General features: G+C 42.9%; 2 protein-coding genes across 5 annotated transcripts in view; one reads left to right on the forward strand and one right to left on the reverse strand.

The window, feature by feature from the left end:
• Positions 1-25,494, forward strand: part of LOC138746664 (rho GTPase-activating protein 27-like) — a 148,503-nt gene that overhangs the window by 35,520 nt on the left and 87,489 nt on the right. For all 4 annotated transcript variants that reach the window (XM_069904951.1, XM_069904952.1, XM_069904953.1 and 1 more), the window contains exon 2: positions 10,137-11,189. In XM_069904951.1, the coding sequence (XP_069761052.1) occupies positions 10,194-11,189 (996 nt within the window). In that variant the 5' untranslated portion in view covers positions 10,137-10,193. The remainder of the gene's footprint in view (positions 1-10,136; positions 11,190-25,494) is intronic.
• On the reverse strand, positions 3,966-4,799 carry LOC138746683 (uncharacterized). Its single transcript, XM_069904973.1, has one exon. It carries the CDS (start codon positions 4,797-4,799, stop codon positions 3,966-3,968), a length of 834 nt encoding a protein of 277 aa, XP_069761074.1.

Raw genomic sequence — 25,494 nt, forward strand, 5'->3', positions numbered from 1 at the left:
AAATGATTCTGACCATCTCTCAATGAAATTCATAATACAGTAAAACCCTCTGGTATCCAGCACCTATGGGGATTGGTAGATGCTGGATAAGTGAATTTTCTGGTTGTTTGAGACTGCTCGTTGCATGTTTGTCAAACAAATCGCTGGATGGGGAGGCGGGGAGGGATGCCAATTTTAAAATTTTGTGATTTTTATGCTTTATTATCCAAAATATTTTTGCCAGTTCTTTGAGGCTGTCAGTTGCTTGAATTCTGAATTATATAATTCCTTTAGCTCTGTGGTTTTCAAACTGCCCCCTAAACTCACATTCCACCTTAAGCAATCTCTATGCCTTGTGCTCTGTGATTAGTAAGGGATTGCTTAAGGTGGTATGTAAGTGGGAAGGGAAGGTTGAGAATCACTGCTCTAGACTCAATTGTTATTGAAATATTTTGCTTGAGAAAAATTGCCATTGGCCCATTTCCTTTGGAGTTATGAAACCGTCCACATAATGAGTCAATTAGGTACGATTAAAACAATGGTTTTCAAACCTTTTTTATTTCCAGTTAGCCTTCTTTTCTCCATGGGGAGAAGGAGTGGGGAGGGTGGGGGGGGGGGGGGAAGTCCAGCTTATCCAATCTCTCCCAACATCTTCTAAACAAGGCAAATCCTTGTGAATCTCCTCTGTACTCTCTGCAGTACCCAAGAACAAGGAGACGGTGGTAGGGATGGGGGGGGGGGGGGGGTGGAAATCATGAAGGGAGGGATCGTGAGACAGGGCACCAAGTTTGTACACCTCACACCATCACTAGTTATGTCCAGTGCAGTATTAACACATTTAAATTCTTTTAGACGTGCAACATGGTAACAGGCCTTTCCGGCCTACGAGCCCATGCCACCCAATTAACCAAGGACCCTGGTTCGTTTTTGAAGAGTGGGAGGGAACCAGAACACCCAGGGAAAACCCACACAAACACAGGGAAGATGTACAAACTCATTAGCGACAGTGGCAGATTCAAACCCAGGTCACTGACGCTGTTGTAGCACTGTGCATTGTGGATGCCTAATAGCAAACGCCTGAACTTCTGTGGTGCGCACTTTGTGCTTGTGATACAGGGGCAGTGGGAAGCTCATCTGCTCATTTTGGCACCATGGTCACCACTGAGATTCCACACCCTGGAAGGTTAATGAGAGAATGGGTTTCAAAATTCTGGTTTGTCCTCCAAGGAATCAGTTACAATTGGATAGGTGGGTGCTCAAAGACTGGAACTCAATGTGGATTTAGGAAAGAGAGCTTCAATGAAAATTAAGAGGAGGTAGAATCATTGATATATCATACTGTGAGTGTTGATTTGAATTTGAAGTAATGAGGCCTGTAGATGTAAAGTGAAAGTTTGGCTCAAGTTTAAGGAGCGTTGAATTTGCTGACACTTTACAACTGATAACTCTATTTGCTTGTCAACAATATTAGCAACAGGTGTTGATACTGCTTACGGACTCTCATTGTGTGATATTTCCTGTTATGATTCCAGCTTCATACCATATACACTGATGTTAGTTCAGCTTAAACTAGATGGCAGAGATAAACTGTGTTGTTAAATCTAAGCCCCGCGTTTGAATTGCAAAACAACATTAAGTTTTTTTCCCCCTGTATTTAGATACTTTTCCCCATCTCTCACTATTTCTTGTTGTGTTTTCAGTTTATTAAATGAACAATTAAATGAAATTGTTCAGGACACTTGCCAATATTCTCTGATCTGGTACCTGAGGTGAAAGTCACCTGGTACCTTGTGCCAGTGAGCAAGTGGCAGATCTAATCAGTATAACTTCGTTAAAATACTGAGTGTTTTGAAACTGTGCCCAATGAAAGAAGCAAGCACTTTCACACTGTGTTCCCTGCCCTCAGTTCCTGCATCCTCGCTTTTTACTTCTCATATTTAAAACTTAGCCTTCTTTAAGTTTACTTGTTGACAAAATATCTGATAAAGTGAGAAGTAAAGTTCTTTTTTAACATGTCTTCTCTAACATTTAATGCGTTCATGTTTAGTGCGCACTTTCCAGAGAGCAGAATTATAATGTGAAGGAAGATCAATTAGAACCAAGCAAGAACAACATGTTAACACCGTTGTGGGGTTCATTCAGGAGCCTGATGGCTGCACGGAAGAAACTCTCCTTCAGCCTTTTGATGCATCCACACCCTTAAGCCTTTTCCTGATGGGAGGAGGGGAAAGACAGTGTGTATGGGGTATGATGGGTCCTTCAGTATGTCGACTGCCTTTCCAAGGCAGTGGGAGATGCATCTTCAGCTGTATCCTTGAACCCAATCTATTGGCTGTTTCCCTTTACCTAATACTCCTCTTACTGGGTGACTTGGAAATGGAATATAGGCCACTATTGGCAAATTAATGGTCCATGTGATGCCTGGCAAAGAAGGAATCATCACCCAAGCCCTTTTCCACCAAGGCTTTACCTGCATCTCAACTTGTCTGTGGACCAGTTTCCACCAGTTGACCAATTTCAAGGCCTATGACCACTTGGATCCATGGGTACAGCCTGTCATCTGCACTGTTCTCACAGTCAGTGTCAAGCTTGTGCTCACTTGGCGTCCTGACCTCGGGATCATTCCGTGCTGATGCCCCTGATCTGTGCCACATTTCACAGTATTGTGAAATTTTTTCCTGGTGAATACTTCATGAGCAAACACTTCATCTACTTTCCTTTCAGCCCTGAGGACTTGGCAGTGCTGTGGGTCTGTCCAAATGAAGGGCCTTATACGGGGTGTAGATGGATGAATCTCTCTCCAAGCACAGGTCCCTTGAGTGGTCCTGTCAGAGATGCTTGCCTGAAGCTCCAGGGGTTCTCTATGAACCACATGCACATATTAAATCACGTCCTCTTCCAACTGTTTCTTTGCTGCTTTCAGTTAATGTAGGAGCAAAAGCCTCCACTCCCCCTGCTATAGCACTCATTCAACACCCATATGCCTCTCCATACAAATTGTTACAGGGGTTCATGAGTGGTACATATACCTTTATGTTCTGGAAACTAAAGTTACAGCTGTGTACCAGCAGGAGTCACCTAAGCTCTATCACTTCACTGCTGAACCTGCCAGTACAAGTTAATGAAAGTAGAAAATGATGGAAGCATTTAACTTGGCAGGTTGGACAGCATTTGTGGAGAGAGAAACAGAATTTGTAGTTCAGGTAGAAGGTCACCAAAGAAAATCAGACCATCCTTCCATCTTCTGTGTGTTCTGTCCAATCATCTTCATGGATCCCATCTCCTCTTTGCCCATTCCTCCAATCACCTCCATATATAATATAACATAACAATTTACAGCACGGAAACAGGCCATTAGGCCCTTCTAGTCCGCACCGAACCAAACACCCCTCTCTAATCCCACCTCCCTGCACAATGCCCATAACCCTCCATCTTCTTCTCATCCATATACCTGTCCAACCTTTTCTTAAATAATACAATTGACTCCGCCGCCACTATTTCTCCCGGAAGATCATTCCACACAGCTACCACTCTCTGAGTAGAGAAGTTTCCCCTCATGTTACCTCTAAACCTCTGCCCCTTAATTCTTAACTCATGTCCTCTTGTTTTAATCTTTCCTCCTCTTAACAGAAATAGTCTATCCACATCCACTCTGTCTATCCCTTTCATAATATTAAATACTTCTATTAAATCCCCTCTCAACCTTCTACGCTCCAAAGAATAAAGACCTAATCTGTCCAATCTCTCCCTGTACTCTAGATACTTAAACCCAGGTAACATTCTGGTAAACCTTCTCTGCACTCTCTCCACTCTGTTTATATCCTTCCTATAATTAGGCGACCAGAACTGCACACAGAACTCCAAATTAGGCCGCACCAACGTCTTATACAATCTCAACATCACCTCCCAACTCCTATATTCCATGCAATGATTGATAAAGGCCAGCATACTAAAAGCCTTCTTCACCACCCTACTCACGTGAGTTTCTATTCAGTCTTCTCTTTTCCATCTTCTCCAATCACCTCCAAGCATCCAATTTCCTCTTTGCCCTCTCCTCCAATCACCTCCATGTTTCTATTTTCCTCTTTGCCCTCTCCTCCAATCACCACCATGCATCCAATTTCCTCTTTGCCCTCTCCTCCAATCGCCTCCATGTTTCTATTTTCCTCTTTGCCCTCTCCTCCAATCACCTCCATGTTTCTATTTTCCTCTTTGCCCTCTCCTCCAAACACCTCCATGTTTCTATTTTTCTCTTTGCCCTCTCCTCCAATCACCTCCATGTTTCTATTTTCCTCTTTGCCCTCTCTTCCAATCACCATGTTTCTATTTTTCTCTTTGCCCTCTCCTCCAATCACCTCCATGTTTCTATTTTCCTCTTTGCCCTCTCCTCCAATCACCTCCGTGTTTCTATTTTCCTCTTTGCCCTCTCCTCCAATCACCACCATGCATCCAATTTCCTCTTTGCCCTCTCCTCCAATCACCTCCATGTTTCTATTTTTCTCTTTGCCCTCTCCTCCAATCACCTCCATGTTTCTATTTTTCTCTTTGCCCTCTCCTCCAATCACCTCCATGTTTCTATTTTCCTCTTTGCCCTCTCCTCCAATCACCTCCATGCATCCAATTTCCTCTTTGCCCTCTCCTCCAATCACCACCATGTTTCTATTTTTCTCTTTGCCCTCTCCTCCAATCACCACCATGCATCCAATTTCCTCTTTGCCCTCTCCTCCAATCACCTCCATGTTTCTATTTTCCTCTTTGCCCTCTCCTCCAATCACCTCCATGTTTCTATTTTCCTCTTTGCCCTCTCTTCCAATCACCATCATACATCCAACCTCCTCTCCGGAAACCAACTTTAGCGTGCCACACTATATTCTTCTCATGCTCCTATATCAGGGTAAAACAATTCTTAAACCAAGATTAATCCCTGCATCTTACACAATTATATTGATGAGGCTAAACAATTAAATGTGCAGATGCTAGAGTCAAGTCAAGTTTATTGCCATCTGATTGTACAAGTGCAACCCTACAAAACTGCATTCTCTGGTCCTCTATGCAAAACATGCAGACTTACCACCAGACATAACACACATAGAGACAAACAATACATATTCAGGACAAGTGCTTCATTTATACACATAAATAAATAAATATTGTTTCATGAATATGAAAGTCTCGGAGGGTTAGTGTGAGCCGTTCCTTTGGTCGTTCAGCATTTTCACTGCCCGTGGGAAGAAACTGTTCCTCAGCTTGGTGGTGCTGGCTTTGATACTCCTGTATTTCTTTCCTAGTGCAGTACACAAAGTACTGGAGAAATCTGGCAGGTTACGCGGCATCCATAGGAAGTAAAGGGTAACCAATGTTTCAGGCATGAGCCCTTAGGAATGTGGGAAAATAGGCAGGCGTCTGAATTGGGTGGAGGGAGGAGGTAGTAATGGGAGGACCACTGGCTAACATGCAAGATGTAATAGGTGGATGCAGGCGGAAGGGTAGAGAGGTCAAAGCTGATGGGGGAGAAGGCTAATTGTCTGATGGGGAATAAAGCAAAGGGTTGGGTGGTTGGAGGAAAGGAGGAAGAGGGGTGGCAAGAAAAAGACTGGTGAGAGGGGGTAACAGAAAGTGGAGGTCGATATTGATGCTGTTTGGTTGGAGATTGCTTAGATTGAATATAATTTGCTTAAGAAGGAATATAATTCATGGACTAGATATATCTTTGCATTTTATCTTATACAATTTACTCCCGATAATTCAGGAATTTTTCCAAACTTCTGCAGCTTGATTTGTCTGATCGAGTGAGGTGCTGCCTTTGCTATGTTACCTGGGAGTTGAACAGTCCAACTCCATGTGCCAGTGACGCCTCATGTGCTAGGTTGTGTCCACTTATATACAGAAACTACAATTGCATTAATGTGTACAAGCCCTCTTTGAATTGTAATACTTCTATGCCATCCAGTGAACATTTCTTAATGAGACAGACAGAATAATCTACACAAGGAAACTCCAATAATCCATCAACCTTGGGACTTTGGTATGCCGGACTGATAGATTTTCCAGACTAATGGATATCATTCCTTTTAATACTCCAACACACTTATAATGTACCTTTTAAGGACCAACACATTAGTATAAGAAATTTTCCAATCAATCTGGTGAGTTTAAATAGACTACAGGAAATGAGATCCTGATGGGTGTAAAGGGGGTTTGGAAATCAGGGCTTGAGGGAGTGCAGGAAAAAAGTCCACAGTGTGTTTAAAGGGATGACGTGAAACAGGACCTGGTGAGCTAGATATCGAGCCATCGTTATTTCTGAACAACAGAAGAGCAGATTATCAGAGTTTCACTTTAAAAAAAAACTCTCCAGTGATCAGAAATCCACAGTGAAGCTGTTTCCTGCTCATTGACCAACTTACAAAGAAACCTATTGCGTTTTGTATATCATGTTGGCTTATTAAGTATAAGAGTGTCAGTGTTGAAAATAATTATCTCAAAGGGATGGATCCTAAAGAGTTTTGTTACCACCTTATTTAAGGTTTCTCATTAGAGTGAAGCATAAAAGTCTGCAGATTCTGTGATTACAGTCAAAGCACAGAAATGCTGGAGAAACTTAGCCGGTCTCACAGTGTCCATGGGAGGTGGGGATGTATTGCCAGAGTTTTGGGCCTGAGCCCTTCCTCAGGGGGCTTTGGGGAGGGGCTCAGGCCCGAAACATCAGTGGAGTATCTTTGCCTCTTATCGATACTTCGAGAGCGGCCAAATTTCACCAGCATTTCTGTGTTTTGACTAAGGTTTCTCTTTGTCAACGATGTTCAAGAATTTGGCGACATTGGTGCTTTAGCTTTCATTATATGTCATTGATTCCCATTCCCACACTGACCATCTGTCCATTGCAAGATTGAGGCTGAAAGCAAACTTGAAAAACAGCACCTCGTATTCTGCCGAACTAATCTACAAACCTAATTGGCATGAACACTGTATTCTTTAAATTAAAATATCCTGCTCCCCTCTCAGTCCTTTCCTCTCTCTGTCTCATCCATCCAGGTACTCTCGCACACCACCTTCTTTCCAACCCTCTCCCCTGTTCCCTGTTGGCTGGTTCCTTTCTCCTCCAACTATCACCAACCACACCTCTCCCATCATATCCCCTCTTTTCCTGTCCCCGTCATGATCCAATTAGATATTGATGAAACCCAACTAAATGAGCTCCAAGTGAAATTCCACGTAGTTGCGGCTTATCTCTGGTTTCACAGTTGGGATCTTCAAGAGGCATGAGTGCAATCCCTGGCTTCCTGCACAATTGGGAAGCCAGAAATCCAGTTAAATCTCTATCTTCTGCCTGGCTGCTATTCTTTGTCAACTCAGGAGTCAGCCACCTGGCCTCTAGTATGTGTTTTGCCATTCATGGCTGATTTGAATATAACCTTAACTTGATCCAAATGCAGTAACTTTTAATCACCTCGCTTGTAAAGAATGCACCTACTGATGCCTTAAGAGAGAAAATGATGAATTCAACTTTTCAGGGCAGCTGTTAGCGTAACGCTGATACAGTGCCAGCGATCAGGACCAGGGTTCGAATCCAACACCGTTTGTTAGGAGTTTGTGTCTGTGTTGGTTTGTATATTAACTGGATGTAATAGGGCAGCAGGGGCTCGTGGGCTGAAATGGCTTGTTACTGTGCTGTATGTCTAAATGTTTTAATTTTCTATGCAAAAAGTAATTGAGTTAAATATTGTAAAAGAAAGATGAATTTTTAGCTAATTGTCTTCTGCTGACTTCAATCCTTTTCACATTTACTATTTTTGTACTAACTGATGAAACAAAAATAACTTAAAATAGAAAACTATTAAAACGATCCAATTCTCAGACTTTTCTTGTAAATTGAAATTGTCACTGCTGCAGGCAGTCTCACCATGAGGGATTATGACCTGATTGAATCACTCCCTTGTGTTTGAACGTCCAACCTGCTGTTAAAGAGCGAAAGGCGGCCTTTTAAACCCGAAAGGTAGTTTTGGTGAAAGTTGCCTCTCCTGGAGTAATGCCACACTAATTTATGAAGTAGCTACCAAGGGGGAAGGTGATGAGGTGCTTGGCCAAATGTGATGGTTATACTTTATGTTCTCTTTCTTATCTCTTACCTACACCAATTTCCTCTCTCTCCACCGACTTGTAGAACACTCTATCTCACTGTGTCACCATTCCTCTTGTCATGATGTCTTTTTTACCCGCTAATTCCCTGTCATTCAGTTCCCAATGCTCTTTTTGCTCTTTCCCATCTCCTCCATTCTTCCAGTCTCTTTTTACCCTCTCCTCTAATCATTTCTCTAGTTTCAACTTCCTCATTGTTTCTTCCATTCACCTCTATCCATCCAATCATCTCTTTACCATTCTCCCCAGTCATCTACATCCTTCCAAACACTTCTGATCCCTTCAATCATCTCATTCCTTCCAATCTCTTCTTTATCCTGTTTTCTGATCAGCTCCATCCCTCTAATCCTCTGTTCCCTTCTCCTCCAATCACCTCTCTACCTTCTCCTCTTCTACCAATCACCTCCATCGTTCCAATCACTTATTTGTTCTCTCCTCCAATCACCTGCATCTTTACAAATTTATCTATGCCTCCTCCAATCACTTCTGACCTTCCAGTCTTATCTTTGACCTTCCCAATGCTCTCTTCATCCTCTCCTCCAATCAATTTTACCCTGCCAAACTCCACTTTGCACTCTTGTCCAATCACATTCATTGAGTCTCCTCTGCCCTTGGAAACTTATTTGTCTCTTCAACTGCTTCTTATCCCCCTCAAATTCCCTCTTTTTTTCTGGTAAATTTCTCTCTTCTTGAATCTGTTACCCCTTACCCACTCCAATGACCTGGAACACTCTCTCAAATCATTTCCCCCTGCAATGGTTTATGGGTTTCTAAACTATTTGTGAACTATTTTTCTGTTCCCGACAGCCATTTGTTCTCCCTTCTCTTTGCTGATCCACTATCCACCACCATATCTGATCCCCTGCCTTCATGCCTTCCTTGTCCATTTCCTATATTATGTAAATTCCAAGCCACTTCTTCATTTTGATCTCTCGGCAAATATCAGCTGTTGAGAAGCACAAAAGCTGTGGCTAGATGTGCTCCCTGCAGGACAGTCAGGCATGTGGAGACTCAGTGCTATAGAGGAAGCTGTTGTTTGCTCTACACCGGGAGCTTGCATATACACAGATTTTCATGCTTGCCCTTGCTCTCAAACTTTACTCTGCACCATTAATTTTAAAATCACTTCTGCATGCTATAAGAACTGCCCATCATCCAGGAATCGTGGTGTATTTGTATATCAATATAAGGGTGGCAGTGGAGAGTTGCTTTTCTGATTGGAGGCCTGTGACTAATAGTGGTCTACAGGAGGCAGTGCTGGCTCTATTGTTGTTTGTTAAATGTATTAAAAATTTGGATGGCAATGCCATTAACATGATTAGCAACTTTGCAGATGACACCAAAATTGGTGTATAAATTGGGAGTATAGTGTGCGATGAGGAATGATATCTAAGTTTACAATGGCATCAATTAGTTGGGAAGTGGGCTGTGGTACACCACTGTTATGCCATATTTGGCTGCTGCCAGCTGCACTCACCTCCTAAGACCGATCCTACCTGTAGCCCCTTGCATTCTCCCCCTTTCTCTTTGCTTCGATCAGTCAATGAGGTTGATGGTTGTTCCAGCCTTTAGTTAATAAAAGCCTGATACCTTCACAACTTCAAACTTTTGTGATTATTGATGGTGCATCATGGCACCAAGGAGTTCCAAATGGCAAGTCACAATATTTATCCAACCTCTCTCCATAACTCACACCCTCTAATCCAGGCAGCGTCCTGGTAAATCTCTTTTGCACCCTTTCCAAAGCTTCTGCATCCTTCCTGTTATGGGGAGACACAATACTCCAAGTGTGGCCAAGCCAAGGATTTACATAGCTTCAGTGTGAAAGGACTGGGTTCAACTATCCTCAATTGAAGAGCTTGCTAATATCAGTCAACTTATAGACAAGTGCATGGTGTGGTTGCTGAGTTCCTGGAAATGGGCACATCTGTGGAACTGTAACCAACAATAAGTTTGTGCAAAGACCAATGTTCTTATGGAATGAGGTACTCACTGAGGTTTCTCTTTTTTTTTAACAGCAATGAAGTGGTTTTCCTCAATGGAATCTTGCTGAAAGGACTTAATTTGGTTTGGAGATGTCTACAGACACAGGGGAAGTTCTTGTTCAGGTTGAATATAACTATCAATACATGGCAAGAGATGGGAGACTTATCTCTATTAAACAAAATGAGAAATATATTCTCCTTTCAAGGACCAATGCCCATTGGTGGCATGTTAGGAAGGACAACCAATCCAAACCTTTCTATTTGCCAGCAGATTATGTGAGGGAATTGGCTTCAGAAAGGGCAGGTACCCCTAGAGTCCCATCTCTGGTTGAACCTGATGCTACCATAAATGAAAATAGTGGAGAAGTGATCAAGACTGAAAGTGTCTTTAAAAATCATAGCAATATTGAGAAAGATCAACTATTTCACAAAAACCAACAAGGGCACAGTGACAAGAATTCAGAACAAATCCTGGAAAAAGAAAACCAGCCTAATTTAAGCCCAACTCAATCTGATGATCCTTCTTCAAATCTATTGGCCAAAGACAACCCTCCTACGCTGCTTGGTTCAAATTCTTTGCAACGCTCTGTTACGCCACAGGAATTGACACTCTGCTACAGCAAAGTGACTAGAGCTGTTAATAAAAATATAGAATCCAATAATAAAAAGTTTACCACTACCAATGAAACAAAAAGACAAAGTTCCACAGTCAGGGTCCACTCCAAACAGCAAGAGAACTTTGCACGTAGACATAGTCTAGTTGGAAAGTTCCTACCAACACAGTCAATGGTTAATCCAGAATGCCTTGATTATAACTTTGAACTTCCTAAAGCAAAAGATATCGGCTCTTCTGAAAAGATCTGCCCTCTTCGATGTACCAGCGTTAGTTATGGAGTGAATTCTAAAAGACATTCCACTGCAGAAATCAGTGCTGTGATGTTAGGAATTCCAAAGACTGAGGAAACCAAAAAATCACCTCTTCCTCATGCACCAATTTCTGATTCTGAAAATGTTTATGAATCAATACCTGACCTTCCAAAGTTGAAGACTAAATCACGAAAGGAAGAGTGTTATGATTCATCAAAGGTAAGTTCACACAAAAATGTTATTGAGGATTTGTGGATGTGTATGTCATTGGGGTTAGTTTTAACAAATCTTTCATTTGTAGCCCATTTTTTTCCTCGGTGCTATTTTTCAACCTTTTTTTTCCCCCAGCTTTTTCTACTCCACTTGTTCCATGTTTCAGTGTCGTGACTGCCAGTCCTACCTCATTTGAGAATATCATTATGGAATACTGCTCAGCTTTTAGCTCCATTAATTTGTAGTTGTCTACAAATCTCTATAGTGCAGTTTAAGTCGCAGACCATATTTATTGCTCAAAGGCCTTCAATTCCAAAGGGTAGAGGTGAACTGGCAGGAATCAAGCCAAAATAAGGAAGGGAGGCTGGATGTAGGAACTAGGATAGAATGAGCATGTGAGGCTGGCTGTAGAGAGTGGCCAATAGGTCATTCATTTAGCAGAAAGACAGACACATGTAAATCATTTAATCTAGCATATTAAACGGAACTGCAATCGCAACAGTTGAGCTATGGAGGCTCAGGCACTGAGTTTATTCAAGACAGAGGTTGATTGATTGTTAGACAGGAAGCAAATGAAGAATTTAGAGTGGGAGAGTGGTGCTGAGATGAAAGAGTCATTATTGAATGTTAGAAGATATTCAAGGGATTGAATTATATCCTCCTGTTCCTATTGCTGATATTCTTTGGCTTGGCTTCGCGGACGAAGATTTATGGAGGGGGTAAAAAGTCCACGTCAGCTGCAGGCTCGTTTGTGGCTGACCAGTCCGATGCGGGACAGGCAGACACGATTGCAGCGGTTGCAAAGGAAAATTGGTTGGTTGGGGTTGGGTGTTGGGTTTTTCCTCCTTTGCCTTTTGTCAGTGAGGTGGGCTCTGCGGTCTTCTTCAAAGGAGGCTGCTGCCCGCCAAACTGTGAGGCGCCAAGATGCACGGTTTGAGGCGTTATCAGCCCACTGGCGGTGGTCAATGTGGCAGGCACCAAGAGATTTCTTTAGGCAGTCTTTGTACCTTTTCTTTGGTGCACCTCTGTCACGGTGGCCAGTGGAGAGCTCGCCATATAAAACGATCTTGGGAAGGCGATGGTCCTCCATTCTGGAGACGTGACCCATCCAGCGCAGCTGGATCTTCAGCAGCGTGGACTCGATGCTGTCGACCTCTGCCATCTCGAGTACCTCGACGTTAGGGGTGTGAGCGCTCCAATGGATGTTGAGGATGGAGCGGAGACAACGCTGGTGGAAGCGTTCTAGGAGCCGTAGGTGGTGCCGGTAGAGGACCCATGATTCGGAGCCGAACAGGAGTGTGGGTATGACAACGGCTCTGTATACGCTTATCTTTGTGAGGTTTTTCAGTTGGTTGTTTTTCCAGACTCTTTTGTGTAGTCTTCCAAAGGCGCTATTTGCCTTGGCGAGTCTGTTGTCTATCTCATTGTCGATCCTTGCATCTGATGAAATGGTGCAGCCGAGATAGGTAAACTGGTTGACCGTTTTGAGTTTTGTGTGCCCGATGGAGATGTGGGGGGGCTGGTAGTCATGGTGGGGAGCTGGCTGATGGAGGACCTCAGTTTTCTTCAGGCTGACTTCCAGGCCAAACATTTTGGCAGTTTCCGCAAAGCAGGACGTCAAGCGCTGAAGAGCTGGCTCTGAATGGGCAACTAAAGCGGCATCATCTGCAAAGAGTAGTTCACGGACAAGTTTCTCTTGTGTCTTGGTGTGAGCTTGCAGGCGCCTCAGATTGAAGAGACTGCCATCCGTGCGGTACCGGATGTAAACAGCGTCTTCATTGTTGGGGTCTTTCATGGCTTGGTTCAGCATCATGCTGAAGAAGATTGAAAAGAGGGTTGGTGCGAGAACACAGCCTTGCTTCACGCCATTGTTAATGGAGAAGGGTTCAGAGAGCTCATTGCTGTATCTGACCCGACCTTGTTGGTTTTCGTGCAGTTGGATAATCATGTTGAGGAACTTTGGGGGACATCCGATGCGCTCTAGTATTTGCCAAAGCCCTTTCCTGCTCACGGTGTCGAAGGCTTTGGTGAGGTCAACAAAGGTGATGTAGAGTCCTTTGTTTTGTTCTCTACACTTTTCTTGGAGCTGTCTGAGGGCAAAGACCATGTCAGTGGTTCCTCTGTTAGCGCGAAAGCCGCACTGTGATTCTGGGAGAATATTCTCAGCGACACTAGGTATTATTCTATTTAGTAGAATCCTAGCGAAGATTTTGCCTGCAATGGAGAGCAACGTGATTCCCCTGTAGTTTGAGCAGTCTGATTTCTCGCCTTTGTTTTTGTACAGGGTGATGATGGTGGCATCACGAAGATCCTGAGGCAGTTTACCTTGGTCCCAACAAAGCTTGAAAAACTCATGCAGTTTGGCATGCAGAGTTTTGCCGCCAGCCTTCCAGAGTATGCACTCAAATATATTAAAATCTTTATCGAGCTTAACAGGGTCGATGCAGGGAGAATATTTCCTCCCGGTGGTGAGTCCTGAAGCAAACATGTCAGCCAGAAGTAATTTCTTCGACCAGAGTTTCTTTGGAATTTTCCCACACAAGAGGTCAGAGACTGATAGGGTTTTAGGCATTAAGGGGGAGTGAAAGATATGGGTTTGCTACAAGAAAGTGCACTGAAGTAAAAGTCGAGATCTCATTGAATGTTGATGCAGATGTGAGAGCTGAACAGCCTTCTCCTGCTTCACTTCTTTCTGAATTTGATAAATGTGTATTTTTTAAACCATTGCATCAAAGCAGGCTGATGTTTTTGGTAAAATAAAATAATAAATGCTGGAAATACTCTAAAATACTTTTATTTGCTATATAAAGTATAATGTTTGAACAGGTGAGTTTCTCCAGTATTTTGTTTTTAATACTCCAAAGGTCATTTGGTGTCTGGAGAGAGAGAAATCAGACTTATTGTATCAGGACTGAAAATGGTAATTGGTTAAAGAGTGACTTTAAACTGTTGCGCTGTAAAGTCTGTAGTGAAACCCAAAAGTCTGCCAACACCCTGATTAAAGTTAAAAACACAATGTTGGAGGAACTCAGCAGGTCAAACTGTGTCCCTGAAATAGCAAAGATTAAGATACATAACCAATGTTTCAGGCTTGGGCTCTTCATCAAGTCCATTCAGGAGCTTGCCTGCATTTTGAGAAGAGGTGGAAAATCTCGTGAAATCATGTGTGAATGATAACCTGAGTCTCAATGTGGACAAGATAAAGGAGATGATTGTGGACTTCAGGAGGATCAGGGATGACCAGCTTCCATGACACATCAACACTCTACAGTAGAGGGAGTGGAGAGCACCATGTTCCTTGGAGTTCTCTTATCTAGTGACCTATCATGGACACTCACCATCTCCTCACCTGTCAGGAATGTGCAACAGTGTCTGTACTTCCTGCGAAGACTAAAGTGGGTAAGGCTATCGGGCCCTCATTATGTCAGTCTTCTATCGGAGCTCTATTGAAATCATCCTGGCTGGATGCATCACCGTGTGGTACAGTTGCTGCAGAGAAATAAATCGGAAGTCTATACACAGGACCACAAGAGAGTGGCAGTAGATCCCCTTCCATCTACTACTGGGATCGTTGTCTGCAGAAGGCGTGCAAAATCATTGAGGACCCCTTCCATCCTGCATCTTTCAGCCACTTCTATCAGGATACAGGAATATCAGAACCAGCGACATGAGGTTGAACGTCTTCTTCCCACGGGCAGTAAGAATGCTAAACGACCAAAGGAACTGCTCACACTAGCCATCCCAAGACTCTCATATTCATGAAACAATAATAAATTATTTATTTGTATAGATTTAATATTTATCCTGCATATGTATTGTTTGTCTATATGCGTGTTCTGTCTGGTTGTGTGACTGCATCGAGGTGCGGAGAACGTTGGGTTGTACTTGTGCAATCAAATGACAATAAACTTCACTTGACTTTCTCATACCTTGATGAAGGGCTCCAGCCCGAAACTTGGTTATGTATCTTTATCTTTTCTATATAAAGGACACTGTTTGACCTGAGTTTCTCCAGCTTTGTGTTACATTCTTTCTTATGTGTTCATCATTCTGCCATTGGAATAGTAGAAAATGTGAATGAGATGACAGTTGGTTACCACTGGGGGATGCCATTTTCTGGAGTAAACCAAACAATCCAAATATGGTTATTTGCAGGTGGCTCATTGATAAAACGGCATTCATCTGGAAGTAAAAAAAAATGAATGGTGTGCATGAGAAACTGTAGTGTAGTTCACCATTCCAATGGCCATTTAGCAGTTTCTCAGCCTATACCATCATCAAACTTGATCTCCAATTGTGATTACATCTGCAGGAGCTTAATGTACTGGAGAACCTGCCAGCAGGCTTTGCCATTCCTCAGTATATTCTGTAATATGGATTTTGTTCTTGAAACAAAAACCAATTGTAACTAACTTGTCAGATCTGCAGCTGTTAACCAGGAGGGGCAGTGGAATCGGGGAAGGAACACAGCTGGAAAATTACAGAATGAGTTGGACACAGTTTATAAGTTTAATGGGAACCATCTATACACAGAATGGATATCTATACAACATGTGCCTTGTATGAATGAAATGGTGAGTTACAAAAGACGTTAATAGTTTTGAATTGTCTAGTTCGTCAATGGCAATCAATATTACCACTTAATTATTGACATTTACCTTTGGGACAGAGATGGGTATAATCAAGGCTCTGGACAGCATGTGTTTGTGGTTGCCAAGTTCAGGAAACAATAGAGAACAAGGATGAAAGACTGATTCCCAGTACTGGTGTCCATATTGTGAGGACAATCTGGGGCCTTCAATTTAAAACAGCAATTCAGCTGTTTTGCATCGTGTTATAAAGGTTAACCCAGAATGTTACATGTTACTTTTAAATTAAACTGGGGATTGGATCATAACGTTTTAAAGGGATCAGGGCTAAATGATGGCATATGAGACTATCTAGGGTAGAGAACTTGGTCAGCATGGACAAGTTGGGCAGAAGGGCCTGTTTCCATGCTGTAAAGATTTATGCCTCTAAGATAATACCAAGGATCTAGGGGGAAAAGGGAATATTTGGGGGAACTCAGTGTGTGAAGCATCAAAAGGCCAAATATGAGAAAATGAGAAAGGAACTAGAATGCGTGGATTGAGATTTTTTTTGGGGTAAGGATGTGAGAGGTAAATGGAAGACCTTCAAACGTGCAGTAACAAGTTGGTATCTTCATGTCAGGACTAAAGGCAGAGTTAGCAGGGCATAGGGATCCTTGTGGGATATTGGGGATCTGTTTTGGAAGAAGAGAGAGGTATATAGCAGGTATAGGCAACACAGAGCAAATGAGGTACTTGAGGAGTAAATAAAATGAAAGATAAACTTCAGGAAATAAATCAGGGAAGTTAAAATAAACATGAGGTTGCTTTGGCAGACAATGTGAAGGAAATAATAAGAGAAAAATGATAGTAAGGGACAAAATTTGTCCTATCAAAGATCGACTATGGGGGAGATCTTAAATGGGTTTTTGCATCAGTATTCACTCAGAAAACTGGCACAGAGTCGAGGGAAGTAAGAAAAATAAGCAATGAGGTCATGGAACCTGTACAGATTAAAGAGGAGAATGTGATTAGTGTCTTAAAGCAAATAAGGGTGGATAAATCCCCAGGGCCTGACAAGACATTCATTCAGACCTGGTGACTAAATTTCAGGGGCTCTGGCAGAAATATTTAAAATGTCCCTAGCCACGGGTTGGTGGCAGAGGATTGAAGGGTAGCTCACATTGTTCCACTGTTTAAAAAAGGCTCCAATAATAACCCTGGGAATTATAGGCCGGTGACCCTGACGTCAGTCCTAGGCAACTTATTGGAAGGTGTTCTAAGAGATCAGATATATAAGTATTTGGATAGCCAGATAGAGATAATCAACATGGCTTTGTTCATGCTTAACGAATCTAGAAGGTGCCTGTTTCTAAGGTTCTATTAGTGGGAATAAAAAAATTGGCAAGAGCAGGTGGAAATGTTGACCAGCCTTTTTCTCCCACCGGTGCTGCTTGGCCTGCTGAGTCCCATCGGCAGATTTTTTCCCCCCTGTATTCCAGCACCAGCAGACTCTAATGTGTCTCGTGGTTTAAATGAGGTCAAGGTTACTTTGTCGTTATGTAATAAAAACAGAAAATGTGATATTACATCAAATTTCCTTTAGTCTACCATAAGGCAGACGAAGATCAGCCATCAGCAGAAATTGCCCAGGGCTCCTTGCAGCCAGAGAAAGTGAAGCAAAGGAGAATTCTCTCGCCCCCCCCCCCCCCCCCCCACTAGAGTCATTGAATCTCCATGGTTTCACCTCCAGTGCTCCTACAGCCTCCAGAGTCACACAATCTTCTGTCCCCAAACCATCGGCCAACCCGACTTTCAGATGCAAACCTCTGACATGATCAGGAAGCCTCCAACACCCTCAGCACCCTCTCACATCTGGGTTCTGATACCTGGTGCCCCCTCCCCCCCCCTTCAGCCGGTCTCCAGTTGAGTTCAGAGAAAATATCAGGAAATTATACTTCATTCAAAGGATGCTGAACGTGTGAAGTAATCTTCCAGATCACCCAAAAATAAAAAGCTGGAATCTTATCAGTGAACACTGATTGTTGCACTGAGTGGGGTGTGGTCACAAGTGGGCCATTGGTACTGGACTGTCTGAATGAGTCATATTGGGTTGAATGACTTTCCTCATCTATGTTTATCTCAAATTTTGAAAAACAGCAAAATCCAGTTCCATTACATTTGAGGACACTTTGTTGAGTTATAAACATAAGTGTTTGATGCAATGTTTATTTTTAAATTTAAAAGGGGCAGACCTATTTTGTATTTTTGTAGGTCACACAAATACCCTGGGCCAGTTCACTGTGATGCTCCATAACACTGAAACACACCTGTCCATCTGCTTCAGACATGCACAAGCAGACGCCTTCTAGTGTGGACGTAAACTCTTCTATCTCTCAGGACAAGTCGTATGTGGATGCATCTATTAGTGCCCCAGGATTACAAACACTTGATTTATGGACAACCCTACATACAAGCTTCTATGACATTAAATTCAAAACTTTGGCATGCATACGTTCATTCCTGCGAACACCAGAACTAGATTCTTCTCTTTCTCCACTTTTAGAATTTGTTCCTTCTGATCAGTCTTGTGTGTTTTCATTGCTATTCATTATAATACTGTGGATGTATAGTAGCCATATCAAATGACCCTTGTAGATATCCACCTTATGAAAAAAATTGACTTATGGACATCTGTAAAAATTGAACCTGTTCATTATTCAGGGATGAAACATGAAAATCTGCAGGTACTGCGACTGCAGTGAAAACATAGAAATAGTGAAAAAACTCACTAGGACTCGTAGCATCCATCAGAGGTAAAGAAATGTCAATATATTACCGACTTTTCTGGACTGAATCGGTTATATATCTTTACCACCTATGGACTCTTTGAGACCTGCTGAGTTCTTCCAGCATTTCTATGTTATTACATTATTCAGGTACGTTCTGCTAACTAGGACACAATGCATAATTTCTCTCTGAGACTACACAATGTATTCTTCCTGCCTGTGTTAGTTTCAATGAATTCTAGTAACTAGGGTCATATATAGCATGAGGTAAATCAAATGCTTCATTTCTTTGGTTTCTTGATTTTAAATTGGACATTTTCATTCCCTGTGTTATAGCATTTATGTATGAAGAATGATATGGATACTGACTAGAGAACAAAATGTAAAAACTGATATGTTGTCATGTAACACCAGAATCAGAATTTATTGTCACGAACAAGTCATGAAATTTGGTGTTTGCAGCAGCGTCAGAGGGCAAACGTTCATATTATAACCATCGCACGACACTATAAAAAAATTTAAATAGGGCACGAAAAGTGAGGCAGTGTCTGTGGTTCATTGATTATTCAGGAATCTGATGGCAGCGGGGAAGAAGCTGTCCTTGTGCCGTTGGGTGCTCATCTTTAGTCTCTTGTACCTTTTTCCTAATGGAGTGAAGAGGGCCTAGCCTGTGTGGTGGGGGACTTTGAGGGTAGACATCGACTCATGTAAATATCCTCGATGGAATGGTCTGGTGCCAGTTTCTTAATGTAATGAAGATGGGATTTGGATGAATTGTTCCCTAAATTTGGTTCAAGATGAATACTGGGATTGGAGCGCTGTCCTCTTGTGGATCTGGGCTCAGACTGGCTGACTGTTTGGAGACCTGGGAGGAGGAGATTAAATATCAGGAGATGAGAGACGTGCACATCCCGGAGACAGGGAAGGAGAATGAGGCTGTTTAATCGCTGGCCGGGTGGAAGTGAGCACAGAGCCCACGTTCAGTTCAATTCCCAAAGACTCTTCCTCAAAACTCGAGAAAAGCATCAGGTAGGAATTAACATGGAGGAAAACAGTGTTACTTACAACAAGGCAAGCATTTATCCAGCAATTCCCTCCTGGGCGGAGGGTCCAAATGCTCAAATGCCAAAGCCGGGACATGTTGGGGGTAGGGGGTTCATGGCACCACATCCACGAGGCATACCAAATAATGTTAAATTCATTATACATTTTTGATTTGTATTTAACATCCAAGCACAAGGAACTTGAGTAAGATACAGTTTTGAAGTAAGTACATAATTGTTAATTGTATTTAAACGTCAAATGAAAACAAAACAAACCTTTTCTTACTAGTTTATTATAATTTTGAAAGCCAAGGAGAAATAAATACCTTTGGAGCTATTCCTCCCCAGATGCCAGAGGCCATACTGCCATACTTCAAAAGTGGTGCCTTTTTGAACCGTGTGCTCGCTGTCTACTGAGCAGTGTTCAACCGCCAGCACAAGCACATCACAGGAGACTGAGCAGTGAGCACACGGTTCAAAAAGGCGTCCCTTTTGAAGTGTGTGCTCAGGGCAGTGGTTGCTCCTCCTGCGCCCCCCCCCCCCCCCCCCCCCCCACCGCCCCGACTTCAAGCTATGCTGCTGGGTGACCAATATTTCAAGTCTGGGGCCCTTTTTAAAAAAAAATTTAAGAAGGGAGAATTTAAAAAAGGAAAGAAGTTTTAGACATACAGCAAGGTAGCAGGCCATTTCAGCCCCCGAGTCCTTGCCACCCAATTTACACACCCGGTATGTTTCAAATGATGGGAGGAAACTGGAGCACCCCTGGGGAAAACCCATGCAGGCACGGGGAGAACATAGAAACACCTTACAGACAGCGCAGGATTTGAACCCCAGTCCCGATCACTGGCGCTGTAAAGGTGTTGTGCTAACTGCTATGCCCACTGTACCAAAAAAAACAACAGACTCATAACTGAATATAAAGGTGCAGAAGATAAGAAGAGGTGAGGAGAGGGGGGAGTAAAAGAAGGGGGGGATGAGCACAGGCTAACTGCTAAGAGTGTGTGGGTATGACAACGGCTCTGTATACGCTTATCTTTGTGAGGTTTTTCAGTTGGTTGTTTTTCCAGACTCATTTGTGTAGTCTTCCAAAGGCGCTATTTGCCTTGGCGAGTCTGTTGTCTATCTCATTGTCGATCCTTGCATCTGATGAAATGGTGCAGCCGAGATAGGTAAACTGGTTGACCGTTTTGAGTTTTGTGTGCCCGATGGAGATGTGGGGGGGCTGGTAGTCATGGTGGGGAGCTGGCTGATGGAGGACCTCAGTTTTCTTCAGGCTGACTTCCAGGCCAAACATTTTGGCAATTTCCGCAAAGCAGGACGTCAAGCGCTGAAGAGCTGGCTCTGAATGGGCAACTAAAGCGGCATCATCTGCAAAGAGTAGTTCACGGACAAGTTTCTCTTGTGTCTTGGTGTGAGCTTGCAGGCGCCTCAGATTGAAGAGACTGCCATCCGTGCGGTACCGGATGTAAACAGCGTCTTCATTGTTGGGGTCTTTCATGGCTTGGTTCAGCATCATGCTGAAGAAGATTGAAAAGAGGGTTGGTGCGAGAACACAGCCTTGCTTCACGCCATTGTTAATGGAGAAGGGTTCAGAGAGCTCATTGCTGTATCTGACCCGACCTTGTTGATTTTCGTGCAGTTGGATAATCATGTTGAGGAACTTTGGGGGACATCCGATGCGCTCTAGTATTTGCCAAAGCTCCGAATCATGGGTCCTCTACCGGCACCACCTACGGCTCCTAGAACGCTTCCACCAGCGTTGTCTCCGCTCCATCCTCAACATCCATTGGAGCGCTTACACCCCTAACGTCGAAGTACTCGAGATGGCAGAGGTCGACAGCATCGAGTCCACGCTGCTGAAGATCCAGCTGCGCTGGATGGGTCACGTCTCCAGAATGGAGGACCATCGCCTTCCCAAGATCGTATTATATGGCGAGCTCTCCACTGGCCACCGTGACAGAGGTGCACCAAAGAAAAGGTACAAGGACTGCCTAAAGAAATCTCTTGGTGCCTGCCACATTGACCACCGCCAGTGGGCTGATAACGCCTCAAACCGTGCATCTTGGCGCCTCACAGTTTGGCGGGCAGCAACCTCCTTTGAAGAAGACCGCAGAGCCCACCTCACTGACAAAAGGCAAAGGAGGAAAAACCCAACACCCAACCCCAACCAACCAATTTTCCCTTGCAACCGCTGCAATCGTGTCTGCCTGTCCCGCATCGGACTTGTCAGCCACAAACGAGCCTGCAGCTGACGTGGACTTTTTACCCCCTCCATAAATCTTCGTCCGCGAAGCCAAGCCAAAGAAAAAAAGAAACTGCTAAGAGGACGTCAGTGGGTACAGGTGGGAGGGGTGCTAATCCTGAGTTGTCTGGGAAATTCTAAAGAAGTGGCCCAGAGAAATTCATCACCATGTTTCGTTCCAGGAAATACCAATGACAAATTACTGGTCAAGTGTCTTAAGTTATTCTCCCAGAACATGATCTACAATGAGCACTTGCTTTCCATTCTTATGTTTATACACCTGCTTTCTTTTTAATGAAATGGGAACAGATGTTATTTACTGTTGGAAAGTAGTGAATTGCAGTGAACACACCAGACCCACACATTACCTGCAAGACATCTGAACTAAGTTCTCTCTCGGTTGTATTTGAGATAAATAGATTAACTTTGTAAAGCCCTCTTCTTTGATTCAGTCTGTGTTTAATCATAGAACAACACTACAGCACAGAAGTGAGCCCTTTTGCTCATCTTATTTCAATGGGAATGTTCAGGTGAGCCAGAGGGCGGTTGATGCTGGCTGAACAAATGCCAATTTGGGCTGAAGATCAGTCTCACTTCCTGAAGGAGGTTAGCTGAGGTGAGGTCCAGCATTGTGGCAAGAAAGATTAATATGTGTTGGACAATGAAGAAGCCTTGTTTGATAATGGTCTTCACTGAGATTGGCTCTGTTGCACAGCCCCTTTTGTTATGATCACGATTTGCCTGCCATCATGAAGCAAAAAGGTGGAAGTGAATGTCCATGGTTTGCCTCGCCTCTCAACCAATACATTCTTCTCACAGAATCTGCTAATGAATAAACTAACCATTGTATTTCTACAGTCCAATTTTCTAGACTGTACTGTTTAATTAGGAAACAAAATTGTTTCCTTTCTCCTTCAGGAGAGCAAGATTGCGAGCAGATCAAAACATTGTGTGCAGTTCATCAGTGAAGCCACTGGGGGGCCCCCAGAGTGTGATTGGAAAAGTTCTCCATTGACTGCTTGCTCTCCCTCTTACTGAGGCTGTCCAGTAAAACCAGTTTCACCATGGATTCAACTGGGCTCCCAATCTGGTTTATGCTCCTGGGCTCCCAATCTGGTTTATGCTCCTGGGCTCCTAATCAGGGACCTCCCAAGATTTCTGAATAACTTTATAAATAATGGATTACTTGTGGTGTAGTTGCTTCTGTTCATTAAGAAACATGTTGGCTAACTCGGAAGTTTTTGTAAACAAAAATAACCAGATCCAAATGAGCAATGATTAGATGACGAAGAAAAGGAAACACCCAGTCGGTCTTCAAACAGAGCTATCAGTCCATCTACCAGAATTGCACATGTTCCTGTTATACTCAAAATATTTAAACCCACAGAGTCGGGTGTGCTAACAAGGCAGAATAAAATGATCTGTTAGTGAGGTAATTAATCCTGTGATCTCATTTTGATGTGGCTACTGTCAAAATTAATTTAATTTTCATACACTTTTTCACCTGAATTCTTAGATAATTTGAAAGTGTTTTGCATCCACTGGAAGTGCAACCCCCACCCCACCTCCACATTCGTGGTGTTTCCTAAAGGGTTTTGGAGCCAATGAGCGGGTGCCTTTCATAAAGAGTGACAGAATTATGAAAAGGAACTAAACTCCCATGTGACTGCAATCTCTAAACACAGCTGAAGGCGTGACACAAAAGGATGACTACAGATCTATTCATGGTTCTGTCTTTGGTACGTTCACAGGCAAATAGCCTCCAAATGAGTAATTACTCATTGATTCCAAAGTCTGGGAATTTTTTAAAGGGGTTGTCATCTGACTCCTACACGACATATTAATAGAAAGAGTTCAACAGAGGACTCCTCCCTCCTAGTGATTCGCTTGTGTAACATTTAGTGAAATCTTGCAAGTACAGGCTGAATTTGACCACAATTACTAAATTCATAACACTTTATTGTGTCTCTGCCGAAAGCAGTTCTATGAAAGAAATTAGTTTATTGCTCATGTTGAGCCAAGATAATGGAATAATGATCTTGCTGCCCAGGCTGCTTCAATGATCAGACTGGATATTGCTGGAAATCAGTTGTGTGCTTTCGTAGTCATGGCAGGTTCTGGCTTGGGTGTGGTGATCACACACGGCCCTCACAGATGAAAAATTCTGCCGAATGTCACTCCTTGCACATGGACAAGACATAGGAAGCAAAGGTGCTGGAATCGTGGACAAACAATGAGAGCTGGAGAAACTCAACATGGAGAGAAATGGGCAGAGTTCCCAACATTTCAGGTCAGCACCCTCTAAACATGGAAGGCACTCGACTTTTGACATGTATTTCCTCAGGAACCCTTCACTATTTGCAGGTAACAATGATGAATATCAGGAGACTGTTGAACATAACGGGCAACACGGTTTAGCCTTCATGGAGCTGCACTTCCAATATTAAGTGAAACAGTAATAAGGAGAGGTAGCAATGACTTGTTATTTTACTTCTGGCCACTGTTGCTTGATGTCCACTGAGCTACCTGAACTGTTATCAAGGCTGCGATTAACAGGATATACGGATCAGAATAAAAAAATCTGGGACTGTTATGTTTTTATTTTCTTCATCCTTCAGGACCTGAATTTATTGCCTTCCCATAAATGCCATAATAAAGGGGACAATAAGCTGTCTTCATCGACTGCTGGAGACTTCCTTCTGGTAAAGCAGTTCCAGGGTTATAGAGTGGTGAATTATGCCAATGGCCCTAGTGTTTTCACAAACCTTACCCAAGGAGTTGTTGGCCAGCTGGGGGCAGGAGGGTGAGGTTGCATGAAATTCACCCTGCAATCTCTCCATAATGTTGGAAAGGTGAGAAATGTGAGAAAATAACTACAGTAAAACTACCGGATCCTACGGAGATTGGTAGATGCTGGATAAGTGAACTTTCTGGTTGCTTGAGATTGTGTGATGCATGGATTGGCGAACTAACATCAAGGCATGCCAATTTTAATCTTCCATGTTTTTTACCTATTTATTTTCTGCAGATTTTTTTTGCCAGTTGCTTGAATTCCAGATGACAGGGGTTTCACCGTATATGTTTATTCTATGATTTTTACAACATCCAATGAAGGTTATGTCACTGGCCACTGGTCTGGTAAACCAGAAGCCAAATTAATGACCTAGGAATGTGTTCTGAATGCCATTTGACAGCTGGGGAATATAAATACAATTATTTAATATCTGGCATAAACGGTGAACGGTGGAAATATTGACCCATATGATTCATTGAATATTCAGCCAGTAATGAACAAAACCAGAATAATATTGTAATTATTGCGCAGGTGATGATACAAAAATGGTCTTTATTTATTGGTGAGACCATATTTGGAGTGCTGTGTGGTGCATTGGTCTCTTTATTGAAGGTAGATCTTAATGCATAGCAGGCAGTTCAGAGAAAGTTTGTTAGACTAATATCTGAAATGGACAGCTTGTTTCACAAGGACATGTTGAACATTGTAGGCCTGTAACACTTGATAAGCAAGGAGGTAAGGGATTGCCATGGGAAAAATCCAATTCAGTCCATCAGTCTACAACCAAGTTGTTCTCAAATAAATGCAAGTACAGTAAAATTCCCATTATTTGGAATTCAAGCAACTGGCAAAAAAAAAACCATGGAATATATAAA

This window comes from Narcine bancroftii, chromosome 12 (genome assembly GCF_036971445.1).
Source record: "Narcine bancroftii isolate sNarBan1 chromosome 12, sNarBan1.hap1, whole genome shotgun sequence".
Classification (NCBI taxonomy): Eukaryota; Metazoa; Chordata; class Chondrichthyes; order Torpediniformes; family Narcinidae; genus Narcine; species Narcine bancroftii.